Raw genomic sequence first — 19,819 nt, 5'->3', positions numbered from 1 at the left:
CAGCTCAGTAGGAGCGGTTTGTCCATTCTGAGATGTGGGATTCTGAGATGGGTTTGTCCATTCTGAGATGTGGGACCAGCTCAGTACAGGTGGTTTGCAGTGCAGACAGTGCTGGGTGGTTTAGGATGACGGGGCTGGTGGGCAGTGCCATTCCAGGAGCTCATTTCTATGGCCACCTTCACACCCACAGCATCCAACACCCCCGTTCAGACCTGCCCTCTGTGTGGAAGTGCCAGGTGGAGGAGAGGAGACAGTGGTACCCCTGCCCAGTGTCCCCTGTCCCTCCCCACTGTCCCTGTCCCTGCCCTGGTATCCCTGATTCTACCTACTGTCCCCTGACCTTGCCCCAGTGTCCCTGTCCCTGCCTGATGTCCCTGACCCTCCCCATTGTCCCCTGTCGCTGCCTGATGTTCCCTGACCCTGTCCAGTGCCCCTGACCCTGACTGGCTTTCCTATCTCTGCCCAGTGTTCCCTGACCCTACCCGGTATCCCCTTTCTCTGCCCCAGTCCCTGACCTTTCCCGGTGCCCCTGACCCTCTCCAGTGTCCCTGACCCTGCTGGGTGTCCCCTGTCCCCCCTGTCCTTGCTGGCCAGGGGTTGGTGTCGGGGGTGCCCCCAGCCCCCTGCACAGAGGGGCCACTGAAGGACTGACCTCCTGAACAGCTGCTGAGGGACGTGCCTGGTTCCTGTTAAGTTTTGGCTGAGGAAGTTTGGACACTAAAAAGTGCCCAATATTGCAGGCCCTGTGCCCAGAGCAGGGCAGGGGAGCAGCTCAGGGACGCTGCCGCTCATCCTGCCAACATAAAAGCATTTACCATTGAAATATGTGGGCATTTCTTCTCTTCTTCTGTTTGTTTTTCCAGCAAGCAATAAGCAGCAGCTGCTGCTGTCAGTTAGATGAGAACTGTAAAAGTTCTCTTTAAAATCTAAAGTCTCTATTAAGTCCTGGTTTGGGAGATGATGCATTGCAGTGGGAACGCAGAGAGGTAGAATGAGGGCCTTGTGTTGTGGTTGTGATGATTCTTTTCAAGCTGTGCTTGCTGATTTTTCTTCTTTATGTGTTTGCCTTTTGTATCTTGATTTGTTAATGTAAAAGGGGTGTCCCAGTGTGACCTGCTCTGGGTGCAGTGGGTCATGGCAGCAATGCAGACAGGAGATGTTTTGCCAGCATTGTTAACAATAACAGGTTTATTTTCTTACCTCGTCTATAACAGAGCAAAGACAGTCTCATAACTTAGCATTTTGTTAATAAATAATCAGCTACAGTGTCCCACCCACAGCCCTGCAGGGGTGGGTCCCGTAGGAAGAAGAGCAGAGAGAAATGAAATCCCGACCAGTCAGTTCCAGTGCACAGAAGGTGAGTGCTTCTCTAAAAGGTGCATGTCCAAACCTCTCGGGTCCTGGTGGGTTGGCAGGTCCAGAGGAGTCTGTGTCCAGCTGGGTTGGAGATCTGAGAGAAGGAGCAGTAGTACTGAAGTACTCAAGAGCTGGTAACTTCACAGCTCAGGGCAGCGAATCAAATAGAGCATAAGTTCAAGTGACACTGTAAATTAATCTTCAAGGCTTTTTGTTTTAAGTCAGTCCCACCATGTGATGGTAAACTGGAGTTTACCAGGTGGATTCACCAGCAGGGGAGCTGTTTCTAGCAGGAGTTTTATGAGTAGAATCTTATGCCATTGGGAAACGGACACTTTACGTCATCTAGTTGCATAAACTTTGTCTCTACAGTCTTTTGTATCTATAAATGTGAAACTGGCAGTAAGGGCAGTAATGGTCTGCGTCCTTGAAGATCTTCACAAACAAAGGTACGAAGCAGCATCCAAAACAGCACCTGCAGCCAAAGGGGAGATGGACAGAGATGATTCACTGGCTTTTCTTTCTGCTGCCCACAGCTGTGCTTTTTCTCTGCCTTATTCTGTCTGTCTTTTCACTGCACAAATCCACTTCTCTCCCAAGTCTATTAATGTTTAAAGTATCTTCCAAAAATTAATCTTCTTCGGCGCTGACATCTTATGCATTAATCTGATTCTGAGCCCGATCCTAAATTGCAGTAGGGAAGTAGGCAATGCTGTAATAATTTTTGCTTGTCTTTTGAAAAGTAATAACATACTGGGTTAAATTTAGCAGGTTTGCATCCTCTGTAGCCATGATGATTGTATCTAGAATGGACAGAATGTCTTCTTATCAAGTAGAGAAGGGCAAACTGTCTATATAAGCACTAGCTAGAACTTTTATTTTTAATTACTCTTTTTTTAGCCCTCTGCTACTCTGCAAAATGTACATGAAAGCTTACCCAACCATGCACAGGCTGGTGCACAGGAGGAAGGACAGCTTGCCCAGTCTGTAGGTGACCTGGGTGGTGATGTGCTGGCGGCAGGAAGGACATATTGTGGATGTTGGTTTGCTTGAGAAGATCCCTGCTACGATGATCGGGGGCTGAGACACCAAGTAAACTTGAGTTCAAGAGGAAAGGGGAAGCAGCAAAATTAGAAGCACAAGAAATACTTTCCAAGATACAGAATATCAGTTGGAGAATGTAGGTTTAATGCAGCACCTGTGTTACCATTAATTGCAGGTATATTCATAAGAATCACTGTACTGCTTGTTCTGTGTATCCCAAAGATACACAGCCAGTGTTTACTTGGATAAGGACATGTCCAGGGAATGGCCTATGGGATAATCCCCACAGTCAGGCAGCCTCCACCCCCACCCACTGATGGATGTACTCTGACACTGAGAGTTTATCTTCTGATATTTAAAATAATAGGAAAATGCATGTTTTCTCTGAAGAAGAGATTTGAAGGATATAGAGGAACTTTCTGGATCAACTTTTCAGTAATTACAAGAAATTCATCAAAGCAGCTTCTAACATACAAATGCCATCTGGCCTTGGTGCTGTCCCCAGTTAATAAAGTCATGTTTCCTCAGTTTGAACCTGACTGTTGGACTCCCTGAAGGACATGGCACTTGTAGGTACACGAAGGATATTTTTTCAGAAATGTTTTCAGTAAAAAAATACTGGTTTAATGATCCTAAACAAGTTTAGGGTACAACTTCACACTGTAGCCTGAGGCAAAACTTGAGGAGTGGGAAGGTATCATCTGTTGGATAGACAGGATATAGCATGTCTGAGTTTAATTGCCTTCTGATCTTAGGGGTTTTTAAAAATGTATTACGTCTTCTTTCCTCCTGTATGAGATGTTATTGACTATTCTTTGAAGCCTTTCCTAAGCACCTCCTTTGAGCTTCTCCACTTCCATAAAGGTGAGTAGAGCAGAAACACTGGACTTAAAATGATTTGTTCTGAAAGTCCTGGCTTCCAGCTGGTTTTTAAAAAAATGGGTACTTCTATAGATGGGCTAATGCTGGAAAACCAAGTCCGAGTCTCTCAGTTTATCTGCCAACATTTCTAGGGAAATTTTCAAGCTTCTTAGATTGTGATTGGCTCAGAAAACTCCCATCTTCTCTGTTGACTTTAAAACTGGAACTGTTTCCCTTCTGTTAGCACGGAGAACCACAGGCACTGTCAGAAACCCAGTCCCCTGGCACTTACCTGGCTGCTCGATGGTGGTGGTTTCTCGGTAGGAGTAAGGAGGGGGAGAAGGGAACTCATAACCCCCTGTGCAAAGAAAAGCAGGGCAATATGTGAGTGCAAACAGCTCCTACTGCACCTGCTCCAGGGTAACACTGGAATGATACTTGGTCTTAATTTAAGGCTGATAAACGATCATGTTTTCTCTGGAGAAGAGATTTGAAGGATATAGAGGAACTTTCTGGATCACCTTTTCAGTAATTACAAGAAATTCATCAAAGCAGCTTCTAACAGACAAATGCCATCAGGCAATTGGTGTTGTCTCCTACCTTTAACTTCAGGGATAACTACCCTTGCTATTAGTATTTAGAACCTTTTTCTGGTTTGAGCTTTATCTGCCCTCAGCTTCCAGCCAAGTAATTGCACTGTACTCTTTTTTCTAGGAAAAAGTCCTTTTGTTTTTTAGGAAGAGGGAAGCTGGTGACTAAGAGACCGCAAGTTTTTTTAGGTCTTTTACTAATCTTACAAATTAAGAATGCAGTCAGCCTACCTGAGGCGGAATAAATGAAATTCAAAATAAATTCACGTGAAAAGGTTTGCAGCCAGATAGTGTGGAGGTGGTATCAAACTATCTGGTATCAAACTAAACTGGGCTGGAGCAGGAGGGCAGTCTGATGAGAAGTCCTGTTTGGTCAAGCCCACAGGGACACAAAGTGAGATACAAAACTGGAATTTTCCAGACTGAGACAAAAATGCAATGGCAAACTTGAAAAAAAGTTAGCAATGTTTCCTTGAATGCCTTTCCAGGAGTGGTAGAGATTTACAGTGGCATTTGGGTTTCATGGTGGTGGGGGGGTGTTCAGTTTTTGGTTTTGAGGGAGTTTTTTGTTTGGGTTTTTTTTTTTTTTAAACGGGGTGTTATTTGTGGAGAAAAAAAATTGTAAAAAACTAAGAACTAAATAATTTCCTTCTGATCTAGGAAAGGAATGTGCTTAGTACAAGTGAGTTACCACTCAGTGTGTTTTTGTGAAGGACCTGCTTCCTGCACAAGGACAGGACACTGCAGCTCACCATTAGATGTGTGGGGTGCCTGTCCCTTGCTTGAGTAGCTCACAAGTGAGACTTTTTCTCCCCAACTTCTAATCTCTTCTGAGTTTAGAAAGAGGCTAGTCAAAAAATATTTACAGAGAGAGCTGGTCAGAGTAAAATTCTCTGAAAATTAGTCCCCTCTAGAGGCCCAGTACTGACACATCCAGCCTTATTAGTCACCACCTGACCTCCCACTCTGTTTTTTTTCTCCAGTCCTGCCCGGTAAAGGGCAATTCCCTCAAGAGCAGGAAGGTAACAATCACAATATATGTGTGTGTCTTTCAGTGAGGCAGAAGACAAAGGAGCGTTGTGAGATACTTGTGTAGGTGTGAAAGCGCTGCCTGGTTTCAGAGAGAAAAGCCAACCCAGCAGAGCAGCAGCTGTCGGCACCCACTCTCAGTCTTTGAGCTGAATTGTCAGCACTTCAGTCGTGGGGAGGGGTTGTTCCCCCCTACAGAGCCTGGGGCAGAACTGACTCAACCAGGGAGGGCAGCTCTGGTCAGCAGGAGTGTTGGGAAAAGGCCAGTCCTCTGGAAAACTAGGTGACAGTTTAAGCAAGACACAGCCCATCCATGTACAAAGTTTGCTGGCTGAACATCTGCTTGTTCATAAGATGAAATTACTGTAGAGATACAACTGCAATTTCTTTTCCAGTAAAGAATGTGCAGTTTGAAAAAATTATTAACTAGACGGACAAAAATATTTATTGCCATTTTAAATGATGCTTTTATTAGGAGATCCCACCAGCTTGCCTACCCCAACCCTGGGGTTTATATTCTGGCACAGAAGCTTTCTAAACCCATCATGTCCTGGCAAGGCTGGGTCCTGTATGATCCAGCTCAGGATCCAACCATCAGTTTGCCACACAACCCCCATCAGATGCTCTTTCCAACCCCCTGGTGAAGCCTCCTTACCCTCCTGGCTGCAGAACTCTGGTGCAGAGGGTTCTTGCCTGTAGGAATCCTGGTGAGGTTCATACATAATCATAGGAATTTCCACACGTCCCTTCTCACTGGGCATGTCTGCAGTTCACCTGCCAAAAGTAGGGCAAAACAAAATAAAATCTACAGTATGTGACTCTCAGTGCCCTGTGTTTGTCTCTCAGTGCCTCTGTAGTTCCTAGTTCTCACACTCAGGTTTTACTTGGAGGCAAATTAGCAGTTCTCATATTCTGGCTTTTTTTGTAGGCTGAAGTGCAGTCAGTTCCTGTTACACTTCACGATGAGGAGGATGTAAAGGAAGAGCAGAAAATAGCATCTTTACATATTTCTTTGTGTTGGAAAGCTAGAAATATTCCCCCAGAAAACACACTATTCACAGTGTGTAAACTTGTGACTGAAAGTGTTACCTTTGCAGAAAAGTGAACCTCTTTTTTTTTTTTTTTCTCCTGTGCATTATCAAAATAATCAAGGAGAGGAAGAGCACACTTAGGAGCACTTGTGAAAAACCTTCACGTGTCACTAAGTCAGTGCAATCAGTGGCAATTCGAATCAGTCCTTCTTTGGGTTATTGTGCAACCTTATCACCATCGTTATCATGCCCAGTTTTGTTCTGTGAAACTGTTGTCTCATCGGTAGGTGACAGGCTTTTGTTGGGAAATGTCATTGTTACCTATGACTGCACTGCCTGAGGCTCTGAACAAGATCAGGCCACAAAATGTGTGTTTTGCAGGTGTTGGCAGGAGCTGTTCCTCACAGGAAAGAAGAGTGGGAAGAAGAGGACCCAGACGTGTGTTTGTATTACTGTGTCACTGTAAATGGAAAGGTGTTAATTATTCCTAGCTGATTTCCTACTAACATTAACTGCAAGAGCCCTTTGCAGAAGAAAGTTTCAGCCTCTTGCACAGGTCAGCAAGGAAGGGCAGTTTCAGGGGGAAATATGTATGGGAAGGACAAAAGACCAGAGATCAGTAGTGCTGAAATAAAACATCAGTCCTTGAGGGAGGTAGAAAATGAGGAATTTGAAAATATTACTAGGGAAGAAGTGCTGTAATTTTCACAAATCTGGATGAATGGGAAGTGACATGGAAAATGGCAGCAGAATGGATAATAAAGGGAATAGGTAGGATGGTGTGGAGAAAAAAAAAGAGAAATACAGCATTGGCCACATTAAGGCCAAAAATACTGGAAAAATCGCTAATATATGGATTGGAGAGGAGGGATGGAGAAAGGTGCATCTCACTATGCTTATTATAAAAGAGGTGAAACAGGTGATTGGGAATGTCAGAAGTATTAACAGGCCTTTGTAGAAGGTTCATGAGGATCCCACTGAGAAGAAAAAAGAGTCAAGAGAACTTGGGTAGGATGAAGCTGTGAGATCCAAGGGAGAGTAATCACATACAGAGGAGAAAGACAGTGTGTCAGTAGTAACCGGGTTCAGGAGTGTGATGATAGACAATGTTGCATTAGCCAGTGTTGACCAAGAGCTGTTCCCCTGGGACAAGGATTAGAGGATAAAATTACAGGGAGTCTCCAAGTTTTTGTCTTATTGCTGTCTTGGTACTGAAGCACCACACACTAAATACTGGGTGGTGTCAGTTTGGGTGACACTTCTGCAGAATTCATCTCCCTCACTGTGAAACAGGAAGAAGAGGAAAGGGCTTTTGAATTCCATCCAGGCCCAGGCAGAAGGGCTGCATGAGGCATAGAGTAGGAGGGAACAATGCAGTGAGAGCATGTCAAGTTAACTGCTGAGTGCAAGCAAACACTGAGTAATCCTGGCTCCACCCAGTGAGGTATGAGGATAATATCACCAGCTAAATGTGTAGGACAAGAGATGCAGAAGTGAATCAGCAGCAGAGCCGGGAATAGTGTGGGAGTCCCACTGGGTGCCAGGTTTGTGTTTGATCTATTTGAGCCACCAGCACAGAAGCTCTGGGCCATGGGCTGTGGACAGAGTTGGTGCCCTGAATTTGCTCACTTTCAGTGTCTTGTTAAGTGCTTCTTATAGTGCTGCCAGTAGCTCTGTGTGTTGGGATGGAGGACCTGCCCCAGACCACGTGAGCTGGGAGAGCTGGATGGGCAGCTGGACCTCGGCTTCTGCAGGAGCATCTTCAACCTGCTTGGGGGAAAGTACCAGGGGGTTGGACACCCTCTGGGGCTGATTGCTGGAAGTCCAGAGGTCCAGAAAAAGCATTTTCTAGGGTGTGTTATACAACTCAGTAGACCCTTAAATTTGGCACATAAGTGGTTACTCTCAGTTCTTGGTTGCAACCGTGTCTATGATGCCCAAGAGCTCTTTGGGGCTGTGACCTCCAAACCTGTAAGTGTTGTTGCCACAGATTAGAGACATTCCTCTCTTTTAGATGTGATCATCTTCTGGAGAGGAAGATATGGAAGACAACCCATATCTTGCACTGTTGGTAGCTCTGTAGGAAAAAATCATAAGGAGAAATACCAGGCAGCAGTTCCTGAAGAGTAGGAAAATGTCCTATAAACTTCCCTACAGAATCCAGTAACATCCAGAAGGATGTTAATAGCTTGAGAAGTGATGTGAGTTGTCTTTGCAGTCACACTGAGCAAACAGAGCTCTCTGCAAGGGCAGGGCAGACCTTGTGTTCTCCTGAAGTGGGGCCTTGGTTTATCTGAAGCTGATTGAGTCAAACTACTGCAAACTGCTCAATTTGCAGGCATAAATGTATAGTGCCAAGAACACCAAAACAATTCAGTGCCTGCCTTCTCTCCTCTGAAGTTTTAGTCTCTTCTACACATGGATATAACTGGTTTGCACTGGAAAATAAAACTCACTTTAAGTCCTGTGGAAATTAGTATTTTACAAAAAAGAAGCAAATCACACCCCGAGGCATGTACACAAAGAGCCAATTCGGGGAAAGTAAGGTGGAAATGACAAAGCCTTTATGTTCCAGGAAGGACAAATCCTAGGGAAGAATGGACAAGCAGTTTCCATCACCTTTCTCTGGGTTTGCTCCAGAGTCTTGTGTTCTGGTGTGAAGAGCAGCCTCATGCAGGCAAGCAAAGCTGATGAGCTGCGAAATTCCACGGCAGAGCCTGCTCTCCAGCTCTCACCTCTGCATTCCCCTCCTCAATGTCCCTGATGGCTGAATGATCCCACCGATGGGATTAGCTCCAAGTGCCTGCAGAGAGGCACAGGCACTGTCATCTCTGCCTGTAAAGGGGGTTCAGCTGAAAAATCAAAATTCTGGGCAGTGCTAATTCTTCTCCTTTCAGATTCATATCTGGCTGTCAAGGATGGCATCCAGGATCTTAGGCAGGACAGCAAGCAGTGACTTTGTAAGAAAAGCATTTAGTCTCCATTCCAGCTCCAGCTGAGATCCGTCTGGGATTTGCCATTCAGTAAGAGTGGGTTCAGAGACAGGAAAAAGGGAACATGGCATTTGGGAGGAAACATTAATTGATTCAGGTATTTGAAGAAAGTAGCGTCATACGTTCGAAAGTTTTGTAGTTTGGAAGATTAACATTAAAACATTATAGTAAGGGATCTTTACATTTTATGGAGGTATAGCAGTTTTCACCAGTGACCTCTTGGCTTGTAGGATGCTGGTCCAAAGGCTTTCAGTTTGCTGTAACGTGTTCTTGTTCTCCTGCCATCACTAGTTTAATGTTTTCCTGGGCATTTAGCCCTTCCAGCTGGGTTTATGAGACAATTTAAGTTTCTGATGTTTTAAACAGTGGCCATAAAATGCCATTGGTGGCATACAATTGTGTCTGTGGCTTGAATAATATCAAATGCCTGTTTTACTTGGTTGAAGCAGTTAATTCTAGTTTTTGGCTAGCAATGAAACACTGAATTCCTCAGAGGAGAGATCTTTTCCCTTTAGTCCTGAGTTGGTCATTTAAAGTAAAATTGACAATGTGCCAAGGCTTTTTAGATGTTCAGGAAGGAATAGCTCCAGCTCTAATACTGACAAGCATAGTTGGGGAGCAGCATTCAGGTATTTGTCTATTCTTATTTTTAAAATAGAAGCTAAAAGAGATGACTGCTGGCAGCAAATTAGAAATTGGACATTAAAAACTTTTCAGTGTGCCTGAAGCAGACAGCTTGTTCAAGGAGATGAAGGATGCTCTGCCAATTCCCCATTCCTTACTCCTGAATTTAATTTTCAATGCTACAGTTATTCTGGATTTTAAGTCTGGATCAGCCTCTTCAAGTGGAGAGGATGTAGCTGTCTGGGATTCAGTGGAATAGGCACCATATTTCTCATTGCAAACTCTTCACCTGGTTCCCTTGGCTTGTCTGTTGACTGCACGGGCTCACTACCCAACAGGTAAGGTCAATTCTGGAAGTGGTCAGTGAAAGAAGGGGGTTGTTGATCTGTTGAAGTCATCAGAATGCTTTTGTCATTGAGCCAGGGAGCAGGGCAGAACACTTAAAGTCACTGGGTAGCCACTGCTTCTCCTGCTTTCATGTAGAAAGGGAGATAATTATGTATAATTTATGTATAATCCAAGTCTTTATGGCTTACATGGAAATTTAGAGTAAAATGAGTTCAACCACTGTTCACAAAATCACGAGGAAGCATATACTGAAGAGTGAAATATTAGTGAACTAAGCTCTACTGAGAAAGAAAGAGCTCTTTGCTTTCTCCTCCTTGGAGACAACCTTCTCTCCTTCATGCATGCACATCAGCAGCCTGGCCCTGCCTCCCTGGGCTCACAAGGCTGCTGGACAGGCAGGGACTCCCTGGATTTTCCAGTCCTGTCCCACATCAGATGCTTGTGTTGGGTTAATCCTTCGTGAAGGGAGCTCCGGTCTATAATTCAGTACATTTACTGCTCCTGTTGCTCTCACCTGAAAGCAATTCAAAGTACTGTAAACTCTCACAAACCTCCTGGTCTAAAATTATTGATGGTAGTTTATTCCTGTGTGTTATTGTGCCAGCATCAAGCTTTTACAGAACAACCTTCTCCCCTCGAGAGAGCCCAGAGAGCATTCCTGTCCCTCTGCAGCCTTTCTTTCACAGGGCTAAGCAAGACTCTGAGTCCTTCTCATTTCTGTGCAGTGACTTCATCCTCCTTTTCTCTGAATGGCCAAGGAGCTCTGTCCTCAGCCTATAGAGTGGTATGAATGTCATCTTGTGTTTAGTGGAAATGCTGTCTGTAGAATAATCCAGTAGCACTGCTTCCTTTTCCACAGGCACATCGTGCTGAGGTTTGTATTATGCTGTCGTTAACCAGCAGTGGGTCTTTCTCCTCCAATGTCATTCTGAACTAATGAACTCCCAGCTTGGAGCTGAAATTCCTGATATGCTTTTCTAAGTTCACTGCTTTGTAACTTTATAACACATATAAATACCCTCACAGCAGGTCTCTAACTTTTCTCATTCTGAATAATAGATTTTCCACTTCCATAATTTGTTTTTTCAGTCATACATTTTATTAGCCACTCCTATATTTCTGTCAAGGTTATTAGTTAAAATACCAAATAAGATCCACCACTGATTTCTGTGCTGACCTTTGATGCAAACCAGGTGTATTGCTTAAATCTTGTTCCTTAATTTACTGTTTGAGGTACAATCTCTTGTTCCCTTCAGATGACCAACTTCACTTGCATTTAAAGGGCACTTACTCTGAAGGGTGAGCACAGCTGAGCCCTGGGATTGCATTAGAACTTGTCCCTCCCTAATTGCCATTCCAAAAATAGAGTACTAACCACTAAAGGGAAGTATTGTCCGGTGGTTTGTGCATTAACCTGGACTGGGGGGGAAAAAAAGGTGGGCTCAGTTCCTGTTCTGCAACAGTGATGATGAGCAAATTAATTAGTCTTGGTTTTGCTCAGCTTTGTTGTGCATGGAAATCCTGTGTCAGGGAGGCACCGTGTCCATTCTGCACTGACATTGTCACATTTGGTTGTGCCTTAAAACCTGAGCACAGAAGGTGGGAAATGCCCAGTTTGGATTCAGCCTTTTTTCCTCTATTGACACAATTTTGTCTTTCACATTCCCTCTTAGCTGTCAGAATTGAGGGCAGCCTTACACAATTGTTTCCAGCACTTCACTATTACCTTAAAATTTGATGTTTGATATCTTTTCATATGATTCCTGTATAGATAAACATTCCTGTACAAACAGCATTGAATCACAGGTAGCCAGCATTTCATTCATACCCTTTAAAAAGTAATGTCCATAACTTGTCCTTCAATTGAAAACTGATGGAACAGCTCAAGTAACATCTCATACAGCATCTGGAGCTGGTTTAGCAACTCTTACAAAGTTATTATGAATAAATATCCATTTGAAGAGAGCAGGTGTCTGCCCTGCTTTTATGTGTGAGCTAAGCCCTTTCCTATAGTGAAAACAGTTTCATTAGTTTGACTTTCCATTCTTATTACTGTTCTCATTTCCACCTTATCAGAAAGCTCCTTTTCCTCTTTTCCACCTCTGAACTGTTCTAGGAGAAAGATAAAATACCCTGAGAAAAATCTTTGCCTCCAGATTTTAGGAACGTGAGAGAGGCTTGCAGATTTTGAGAGCCTGACAATTTAATCATAATAAGTTAACATTTACAACAGGGAGCCACAGCTGTCACACTCCTCGAGCCCACTGCCTGTTCTAGCCCTTGCCATCTCCCTTTCTTTACTTCCTAAGGAGTAAACACAGTATTGATCCCAGGTGATTTGAAAGCTCTTACCTTTATGTAGCTCTGGTGAGTCTGGGGAGGAAAAAAGCTTCAAAAGTTGATCCCTTCCTCCATGTCTTTGCACTGTGGCTGTGCCTGGGGAAGGAACACACACCTGACCAGTGACATGACCTGCTGTCATGCCCCAGTGGCGTATCCAGCTGCAGATGGGAGTCAGTTGGTAGGCACTGTATAATTACCCCAGTTCTGCCTCAGTCCCAGCCTACTGCTCACACCTGCTCTGCCACCAAAGGAATGCTGTGCAACAGGCTTGCACCAGAGGTTGTTTTTGTTGGTGTTTTTTTTCTTTTTTTTCCCGTGATATCCCAGAAATTTTCCTTTGTGTTAACCTGGAAGCTGATGAAGACAATTAGAAGTGGCACAGGACTAACTTGAGGGCAATGAGAGAAGAGTGTATGTGCTCACCCATTGTGCTTCTCTGCCAGCCATCACAGAGAATGATGAAAAGCCATGGGTACAGTTGTATTTGGGGCTCTGTTATTTTATTATTGAGATCAGTAATCACATTAACTCTCTGATAAATTAAGTGTGCTTAGGTCAGCAAAGATTATCTGTGCAGGGTGGTAACCATTGATATTTTAGCTGGGATCTTGTTGCTTTGTGGCTGAATTGGACTCCTTGTTAAATAGATGCTTTGTCTCTGTGGTGGGTTGCCCTTGGCCAGCTGCCAGACACCCACCCAGACACTCTTACTCTCCTCCTCAACAGGATGGAGGGTGAAAATAATACAGGAATTTTCTTTGGATGAAATAAATACAGGGAGATTTCTTACCAGTTACCATCCCAGGCAAACCAGACTTGGGGAAAATTAATTGAATTTATTGACAATTAAAATATATTTGGATGGTGAGACACAAAGAGAAAAACACCTCCCCCAGAAGTCATATATTCAGCACCTCCAAGTATAATGATGGGCACGTGATCCTCTTAGTAAGGATTGTTCTTGCTTCATCTGAATCTACTGCAAAAGTGTTTCACACAAAGACCTTCCTCTACAACAGGAGCCCATCCACAGGACAGAGCATGATGCATTGGGTTTGCCTGGGAGACTCATCACCAGTCCAAAATATGCTGTTTGCTCCTGGGCAAACAAAGTCTTAGTCAAGAAAGGGCTGCAGCAGCACAGGAAGCCCCTGACCTTGGGAGGTCAGGATTGCACAACAATTAGCAAAGTAGTATTGTACAGCTGAGAAACTGCCAGTGGGGAAAGGAAGGCGAGAGGGAACAGCTGTGCACTCCAAGTTTTCGTGCCCCTTTCGTCACCACAACTTGGAAACTCTTGAAATAGAGATTTTTGTTGTTAGTGGGTGAGTTTATCATCAATTTTGTTGTTAGTGGATGCTGTTAATGGTGACAGCAAATCACCTGCCTCTCATCCAGACCTGAAGGACCAGGCACAGAGCACTTGCTCAGATTTTCCTCACTGCCAGGAGTGGAGGCTCAGCACTTTGTACACTACACACATGCATCATCAAAGTAGTTGTGAACTCCCCTGACAAGAGTCACATCTCCAGGCTAAACTAAAAGTATGGAAGGATGGCTGACACAACTGTGGCTGATCCCATTTTTGCCTTTCAAATCATTGCTCTTTCACAGGTTTCCTGTGTGATATTGGGTAAGTTATTCACTCCTCTGTGTTCTCTCCATGTAAAGAAAAATAATAGGCTGGTCATAATAATCTTAATAGAGATGATAAAATGCTGCTTTATTGAAACTGAAAGGATTTGTGGAGAGACATTATTTTGACAACATTTTCTCAGGAAAGTCACAGCATGTTCATATGGTAACATACCATTCCTTGAGGAGATGCTTTAATGTCTAGTGAAAATACTCTATTGAAGAAAGAAAAGAGGGAAGTGTCAAAACAGTAATATCTGTAGGAAAAAAAATGGAGTCAAGGATAGTCCTTTTGGATTTCTAGTACTTGCTTTTATATATGGTACCTAATATCTGTTAAATGGTGCTTGTGAGACAGTCCCCCTGATCTGAACCTCAGCAACGGGTTTGTGAACATGTGTGTGTCTGTGAGGAGAGAAGCCATGGATACCAAGACAAGGATGAGCTTCTCCCAGTTTTCAAGTGAACTGCCCATAGTGTGTGAGACTGGGGAAGAGGAATGGCTCCCAAGTCATGTGCCACAGGGGGTGTCTGTGTGGGATTGCCTGCCTGCCCTTCCTGCTCCGTCCCTGCTCTGTGGGGAGCCACGTGGATACCTGGCACAGGCTGGATTTCCTTTCATCCACTGAAAAAATTTGATAAGGTAAGTTAAAGATAGATTTTATGATGGCTGTGGTTGTGTATCAAATTCATATTTCTTTCTTACAAGGCTATATTTTTCTCCTGAAATATTTTTTCTGAACGAGGGCACAGAGTTTAGACTCACCCACAGTTCCCCTCTTTGATGTTGACACATAAAATGTTAATTTAGTAATTATGTATTGTTTTTGTTATGGAGGTGGTAATCACTAGCCCTGAAATCTTTCACTCCTTGCTTTTCAGTCACTGTAACACTGCAATCAAAGACACAACCCTTAAGCAGGAAATCAATCTGTGGGAGAATGGGTCCATTTCTAAGGGGATGGGAGTTTGTTTTTTTTCCTTGAAGAGCAGAGGAAAAGAAGTGAGTGCATACAAAAGCAGTCATGCACAAGAAATTCTTCCTGTGATGTAGAGTGGCTTAAGTGCTTAAATATTTAGAACAGATTGAATATACTTAACGTGCTGCCAAGTTGACACTTATGAAAGAACCCGACGTTGTCGAAGCTCTGAGGGTTCTTTCCAGGAGCTCTGTTTCACCTGCTCCAGGTGGCACTGGGCATGCACATGTTCTGGCATCTTCAGCCTTTATTGCAGGTGAGATGAGGGGATGCAAAGATCCCCTTGTCTCCTGCCATACCCTGCTGTGGTCACCTGCCAACCTCCCTGTGACTCCTCAGCCTGTGGGGGAAGTGAGTGGTTCTAAACTCGGGTTTACATGCGTATCACTGGCTTTCTTTTGCAATCTTAATTACACTGTTCCAGGACAAACAGTGTGATCCTTAGCAAAGAGAAAGATTTTATCAGTCCCCCTGAATCATTATATCAATCCCCTGAACATCATCTGTGCTATCAGAGGCAAACAAGGGTGCAATAATCATTAGGTATTAGTAGATCAAGCTGTTTGCTTTTCCTATCATCACAAAAAATATCCTCTTGTTCCATGTAGGAGCCGTTCGCAGTTATTGGTGGCTTCTCTCCTATTTTTGCTTACAGTCCCTCATATGATGGGAAAACTGGACTCAGGATTTTTACTCATGTTTTTTTCCTGCACGTAGTTGACAGCCCTAGTTCTGACTGTGGATGTTGTAACCACGGAGTTAAGATCAGAAGGGTCATTGTGTAAATTCTCCCCTGGGGATTTCTGCATAGCTGTTGGTGGAGCCAGAGCACTGCTGGATGTTGAGCCCTACCTGGACCCCTATGTAAGGCAGTAGCCTGGAGGTTTGGAGCCTGGCCCAGGACAGGACAGAGCACCCAGAGAGCCCCTGCTAGGGCAGGGCAGGTTTCTCCCTGACCAGCCTTGTTCACCCCCATGTGAGGGTGGGATGGAGCACAGAGGACATTTTTGTGTCTCTCCATTGACTTTAGGGGGGGCCTCATCCAACTGGCTCATGCTGTGCTCCTTACTGAAATTGGATGTGGTTTTCCCTTTGCTCCTTTTTAAATAGTTCACGTGTTCTTTGAAGCGTGATTGTCTCTTTCTTGCTGTTTTGTGTTCAGCTCTAGCCCAGCTGACTGAAACCTCCGCTAAAGCATGACAAAAATAAAGCTGAATTGAGATCTTAGTACAGATAACTCATATTTTGATATAGCTTCTCTCCTACTTGAAAACTAACGTTGAATAAAGGTCCTTTCTTAATAAAGCTTGGAGAAAAATCTGAACCATTCTCCAGTTATAAAAAGCAGAGACCTTGTGCACACAATTGCCCTATTTATTCCCTAAACAAATCCCCAGCAGGTATTTGTTTGCAGTCAGTGGTATCTGGAGCTGGAAATGTTTTGTAATGCAAGAAATGTCAGTGTCTGTGAATATCCCTGCTATTGTCTGACATAAACACTGTCTATCATAAATACAGTGCAGGTAGAAAGAATTCTTTTCCCAATTAAAATGCCAGTTTAGTATAGCTGAACACAGCTCCTATTGACTGGGAACCTGCCTCTCCTGTTTGGTCTCTGAATGCAACATATTTCTTAGAGCACTGATTACACAAGGGGGATAAGAGTGACTCAAACATGAAACATCATTCTTTTCAGATAAGATCTAGAGATGAGTTGCTTTAATGTGCAAAGTAAATATTTGAGTGACACGTGGCACACGGCTCAGAGCAGAAACCACTTCTACGCAATGGTTTCCACATGAAAAATTACCTTCAATATGACAAATTATACACAACCTTTCCCTACTAATTTCCTTATTGAAATGAGATGTAGCAGCATATCATGCAGGAATATGAAAAATGATTGTAACTAATCTAATCTGAGCCCCCAGCCTGCTATAGCTGGATTGTGTGCCAAGCCACAGTGGGGACCATTCCTTAGCTTTGTTAGTAGAAAAAAAGTCGTGGTTTTTAGTTTCCTTTTTTTCCTTTTAATATCACAGTTCTGAAAGCTCTGAGCCTGATGTCAGGAATGTGGTTGTAGTATTCATTCATTGATGATATAAGGCAGAAAAAGTTGAACAGTTTAAATCAAAGTTAATCACTGAATCAAAGGAAAATGAGTGAATGTTTGCCCTGGTTTTCAAGGAATTAAAGATATTTTATTGTTTGCTTTTTTTATTTTGGATGTTGGAAAAGGTCCACAATCCTAACTTGCTGTTTGATACTCATATTTTAAAAACAACACATAGAAAAGGTCAATGAGAACATTTCAAAACTGATGCATATTTGATATTCAAGGTATGTTGTTAAATTTCTGCTGGTTCTGACCACCTTGGCTGTTAATGTTTTCCAGTGGGAAACCCAGTCCTGTTGCCTGAGAAATTCTCAACATTCACAACAGATTCCACTTTCCTGCAAATCTGTCCCTGCTACCAACAGAAACACTTGTGTTTCCAACCTGGGCCAGTTTGGCTTGGACCAGGCAGGACTCCAGGGAGTCAGCTGGAGTCCCGAGGTCCCGGCTGAGCTCTCCATGCCTGGCAGTGACGGACCACAGCGGGAAACACTGCACAGAGAAATCCTGCTACAGGAGTGAAACTGCGTCTGCTGGTCATTATCACACCTCAGCCACTGCCAGAACCTTGAGGGATTAGACTCACAGACTTGGGAAAAAATAGAGAATTGTGAGATTTCACTCGGGGAGGCCACAGCCCGCTCTGCTGACGTGACTGCGGCGCCGACACCGGTGGTTGCACACTCGGGCTGGGCTTGGCATGTCCGAGGCTTGTAACGTTTTCTGCTGGATTTAAAGGGCTTTCTGACTTTTCTAGACAATGGGAATCAGCAGGATTGCTATCTACAGGATGCACAGCAACGCCACCTTATAGATCATCACACTGATCTTGGAAGGAAGAGGAGTGGACCACCAGCCCTGAGGGTCATTTGGGAAGTTCATTATCCACAGCAAAGTAATTAACTTCAGAGGTGAGGGTTGAGATGCTGGAAAGAGCTGACCACTGGAGCTGGCTTGCAAGCCAGAGATGTTTCTGATGTAAGAAAGAGTATGTGGTCAGATGCCTGAATTATTGTCTAATTACACACTTTGGGGCAGGCAGAATAAGTATCTCAGTATTTCAGTTGCACCTAGAACTATTTTATTTTAAAGTGGACAACGTGGAAAGGAGATTGAACATAGTTTAAAGAGGCCAAAACATCTGTTCCTTTGCAAAGACTGTGCTGACTTTGCAAGGACTAGTTGCAGGTGCAATCAAAATATTTTAGAGGTTGCTTGCCCCCAGGGAACCCTGTCACACACAGAGCAGTCAGTGCACACCTGTCTGGTACCACGAGGGAAAAGGACAAACACAGACTCCCACTGCCTGATCCCTCTCAGGAGAGGGGCTTCAGGTCTCTGCAGCCACGAAAATTCCAGAGGTAAGGGAGGTGCCTGCCTGGGGGAGGTTCCCAGAGGCCCTTGAGTCCCCTAATTACAGTGGCAGTAATTAACCTTAGTCCCAGCGTGGGGTCCTGCACTTGGAAAATGTACCCTTTTGGTAATTTTGATCATTTATAGCTTATGAGAGTAGCTTATGGGGGGGGGGGGTTTGGTTGTGGTTTTTTTTTTATTTTTTAGCACTGTGTTTCATAAGTTTAGTTTTAGATGTTCCTGTGAGAAGCAGGGAGTTGGATTTGATGATCCTTATAGGTCCCTTCCAATCTGAGATATTTTATAATTCTAGTGGTTTCAGCTTCTGGAAGCAAACAGAATGATCTGAAAATGTTTTTTTTTTTTTCTTCTTTTTCTTTCCAAGAGAATTAACTTTAAGTCTTGAACTCCTGGATCTTCCTTCAATTTCTTCACTTGAAAGAAGTGGTATGTTAGAGCATCAGATCTACAAGAAAAAAGATGGAGAGAGCTCAGCACAGCTGCTATTAGTTGTGGTAGGGTTTTGGCTGAACATAATCAAAGATACAAATCCCAACCAGTTAACTCATGGAAATTAAGCATTCTCCAAATGTTTATGCTGAGATTTTCATGGAAGATTACTTCAACTGCTGGGTAAGTAGAGAATGACATTGTGTAAGAGAACGTATATTCCTTTTTTACAGTTGATCATGTCTTTTTTTAGTCCTTTCCCTTGACTGAGCTTCCAGAGCAGCATTCCCTGTACCTCTCTACTTGGCATGAAGGACAAAACAGCTTCTCTGTTTGGCCAGTGTGTTGATGAAGATGGTGATGGTCAAAGAGCAATTTATGCACTTAGTTGCAAAGTGTGACAGTACAGTTGTATGAGACTGTGACTGTAATGTGCAGGAAGCAAAGCCACAGAGTCAAAAGCTAAAACGCAGATTAGCGTTGCATTAATCAGTAGAACAAAAAGTGTATTAAAATGGAAAAAACACACTGAAACTGTGCAGATACCAAAGCACTTGGGGTGTAGGACATGGATGCAAAGCCAACAAACCCCACATTGGCTCTGGCCTGGGTTACAGGCTGCTGCCACCTGCAGCCTGCTCTGCTCCAGAGCTCCCGGGCTCAGGACTGACACAACGGATCTGTCTCCTCTGTTTCTCACTTCTAGGAGCCTCAGGTTTAAATATGTTCATATTTGATATCCCAAAATATTTGCTTCTAAGTAATTCTACGGAATAATTAATAAAATCGCAGAATAATTAATAAAATTACAGGATTAAAAACCCAAACAAAAGTAATAACCCCCCCACAAAAACACAGAGCCATCTACTTAGATCTTCTACCATCCATTCTATCAACAACATAAGGAGAAACAGTATTGCTTATTAATGGTCACTTACAAGGTCTTTAATCCAGTGTTTAATCTTTTATATGAAGATTGCAGTTTAAAAGACATGAATCCTTTCCATCACTGAGTTCAAATATCTGTGTGGGGACAGGATGAGGGGGTTTTCTTCTGTAGCTGAAG

General features: G+C 43.6%; 2 protein-coding genes across 2 annotated transcripts in view; one reads left to right on the top strand and one right to left on the bottom strand.

The window, feature by feature from the left end:
* Positions 1 to 19,819, top strand: part of USP7 (ubiquitin specific peptidase 7) — a 146,559-nt gene that overhangs the window by 71,701 nt on the left and 55,039 nt on the right. The gene's annotated exons all lie outside the window — the stretch shown is intronic.
* LITAFD (LITAF domain containing) lies at positions 958 to 12,374 on the bottom strand. Its single transcript, XM_064672342.1, has 5 exons — positions 12,229 to 12,374; positions 5,536 to 5,654; positions 3,554 to 3,619; positions 2,294 to 2,453; positions 958 to 1,831 (listed from the first exon to the last, which is right to left on the bottom strand). Exons 2-5 carry the CDS (start codon positions 5,639 to 5,641, stop codon positions 1,723 to 1,725), a joined length of 441 nt encoding a protein of 146 aa, XP_064528412.1. The 5' UTR covers positions 5,642 to 5,654; positions 12,229 to 12,374; the 3' UTR covers positions 958 to 1,722.

The sequence above is a fragment of the Pseudopipra pipra genome, chromosome 16 (genome assembly GCF_036250125.1).
Source record: "Pseudopipra pipra isolate bDixPip1 chromosome 16, bDixPip1.hap1, whole genome shotgun sequence".
Lineage (NCBI taxonomy): Eukaryota > Metazoa > Chordata > Aves > Passeriformes > Pipridae > Pseudopipra > Pseudopipra pipra.
This window is presented reverse-complemented; position numbering and strand designations above follow the sequence as displayed.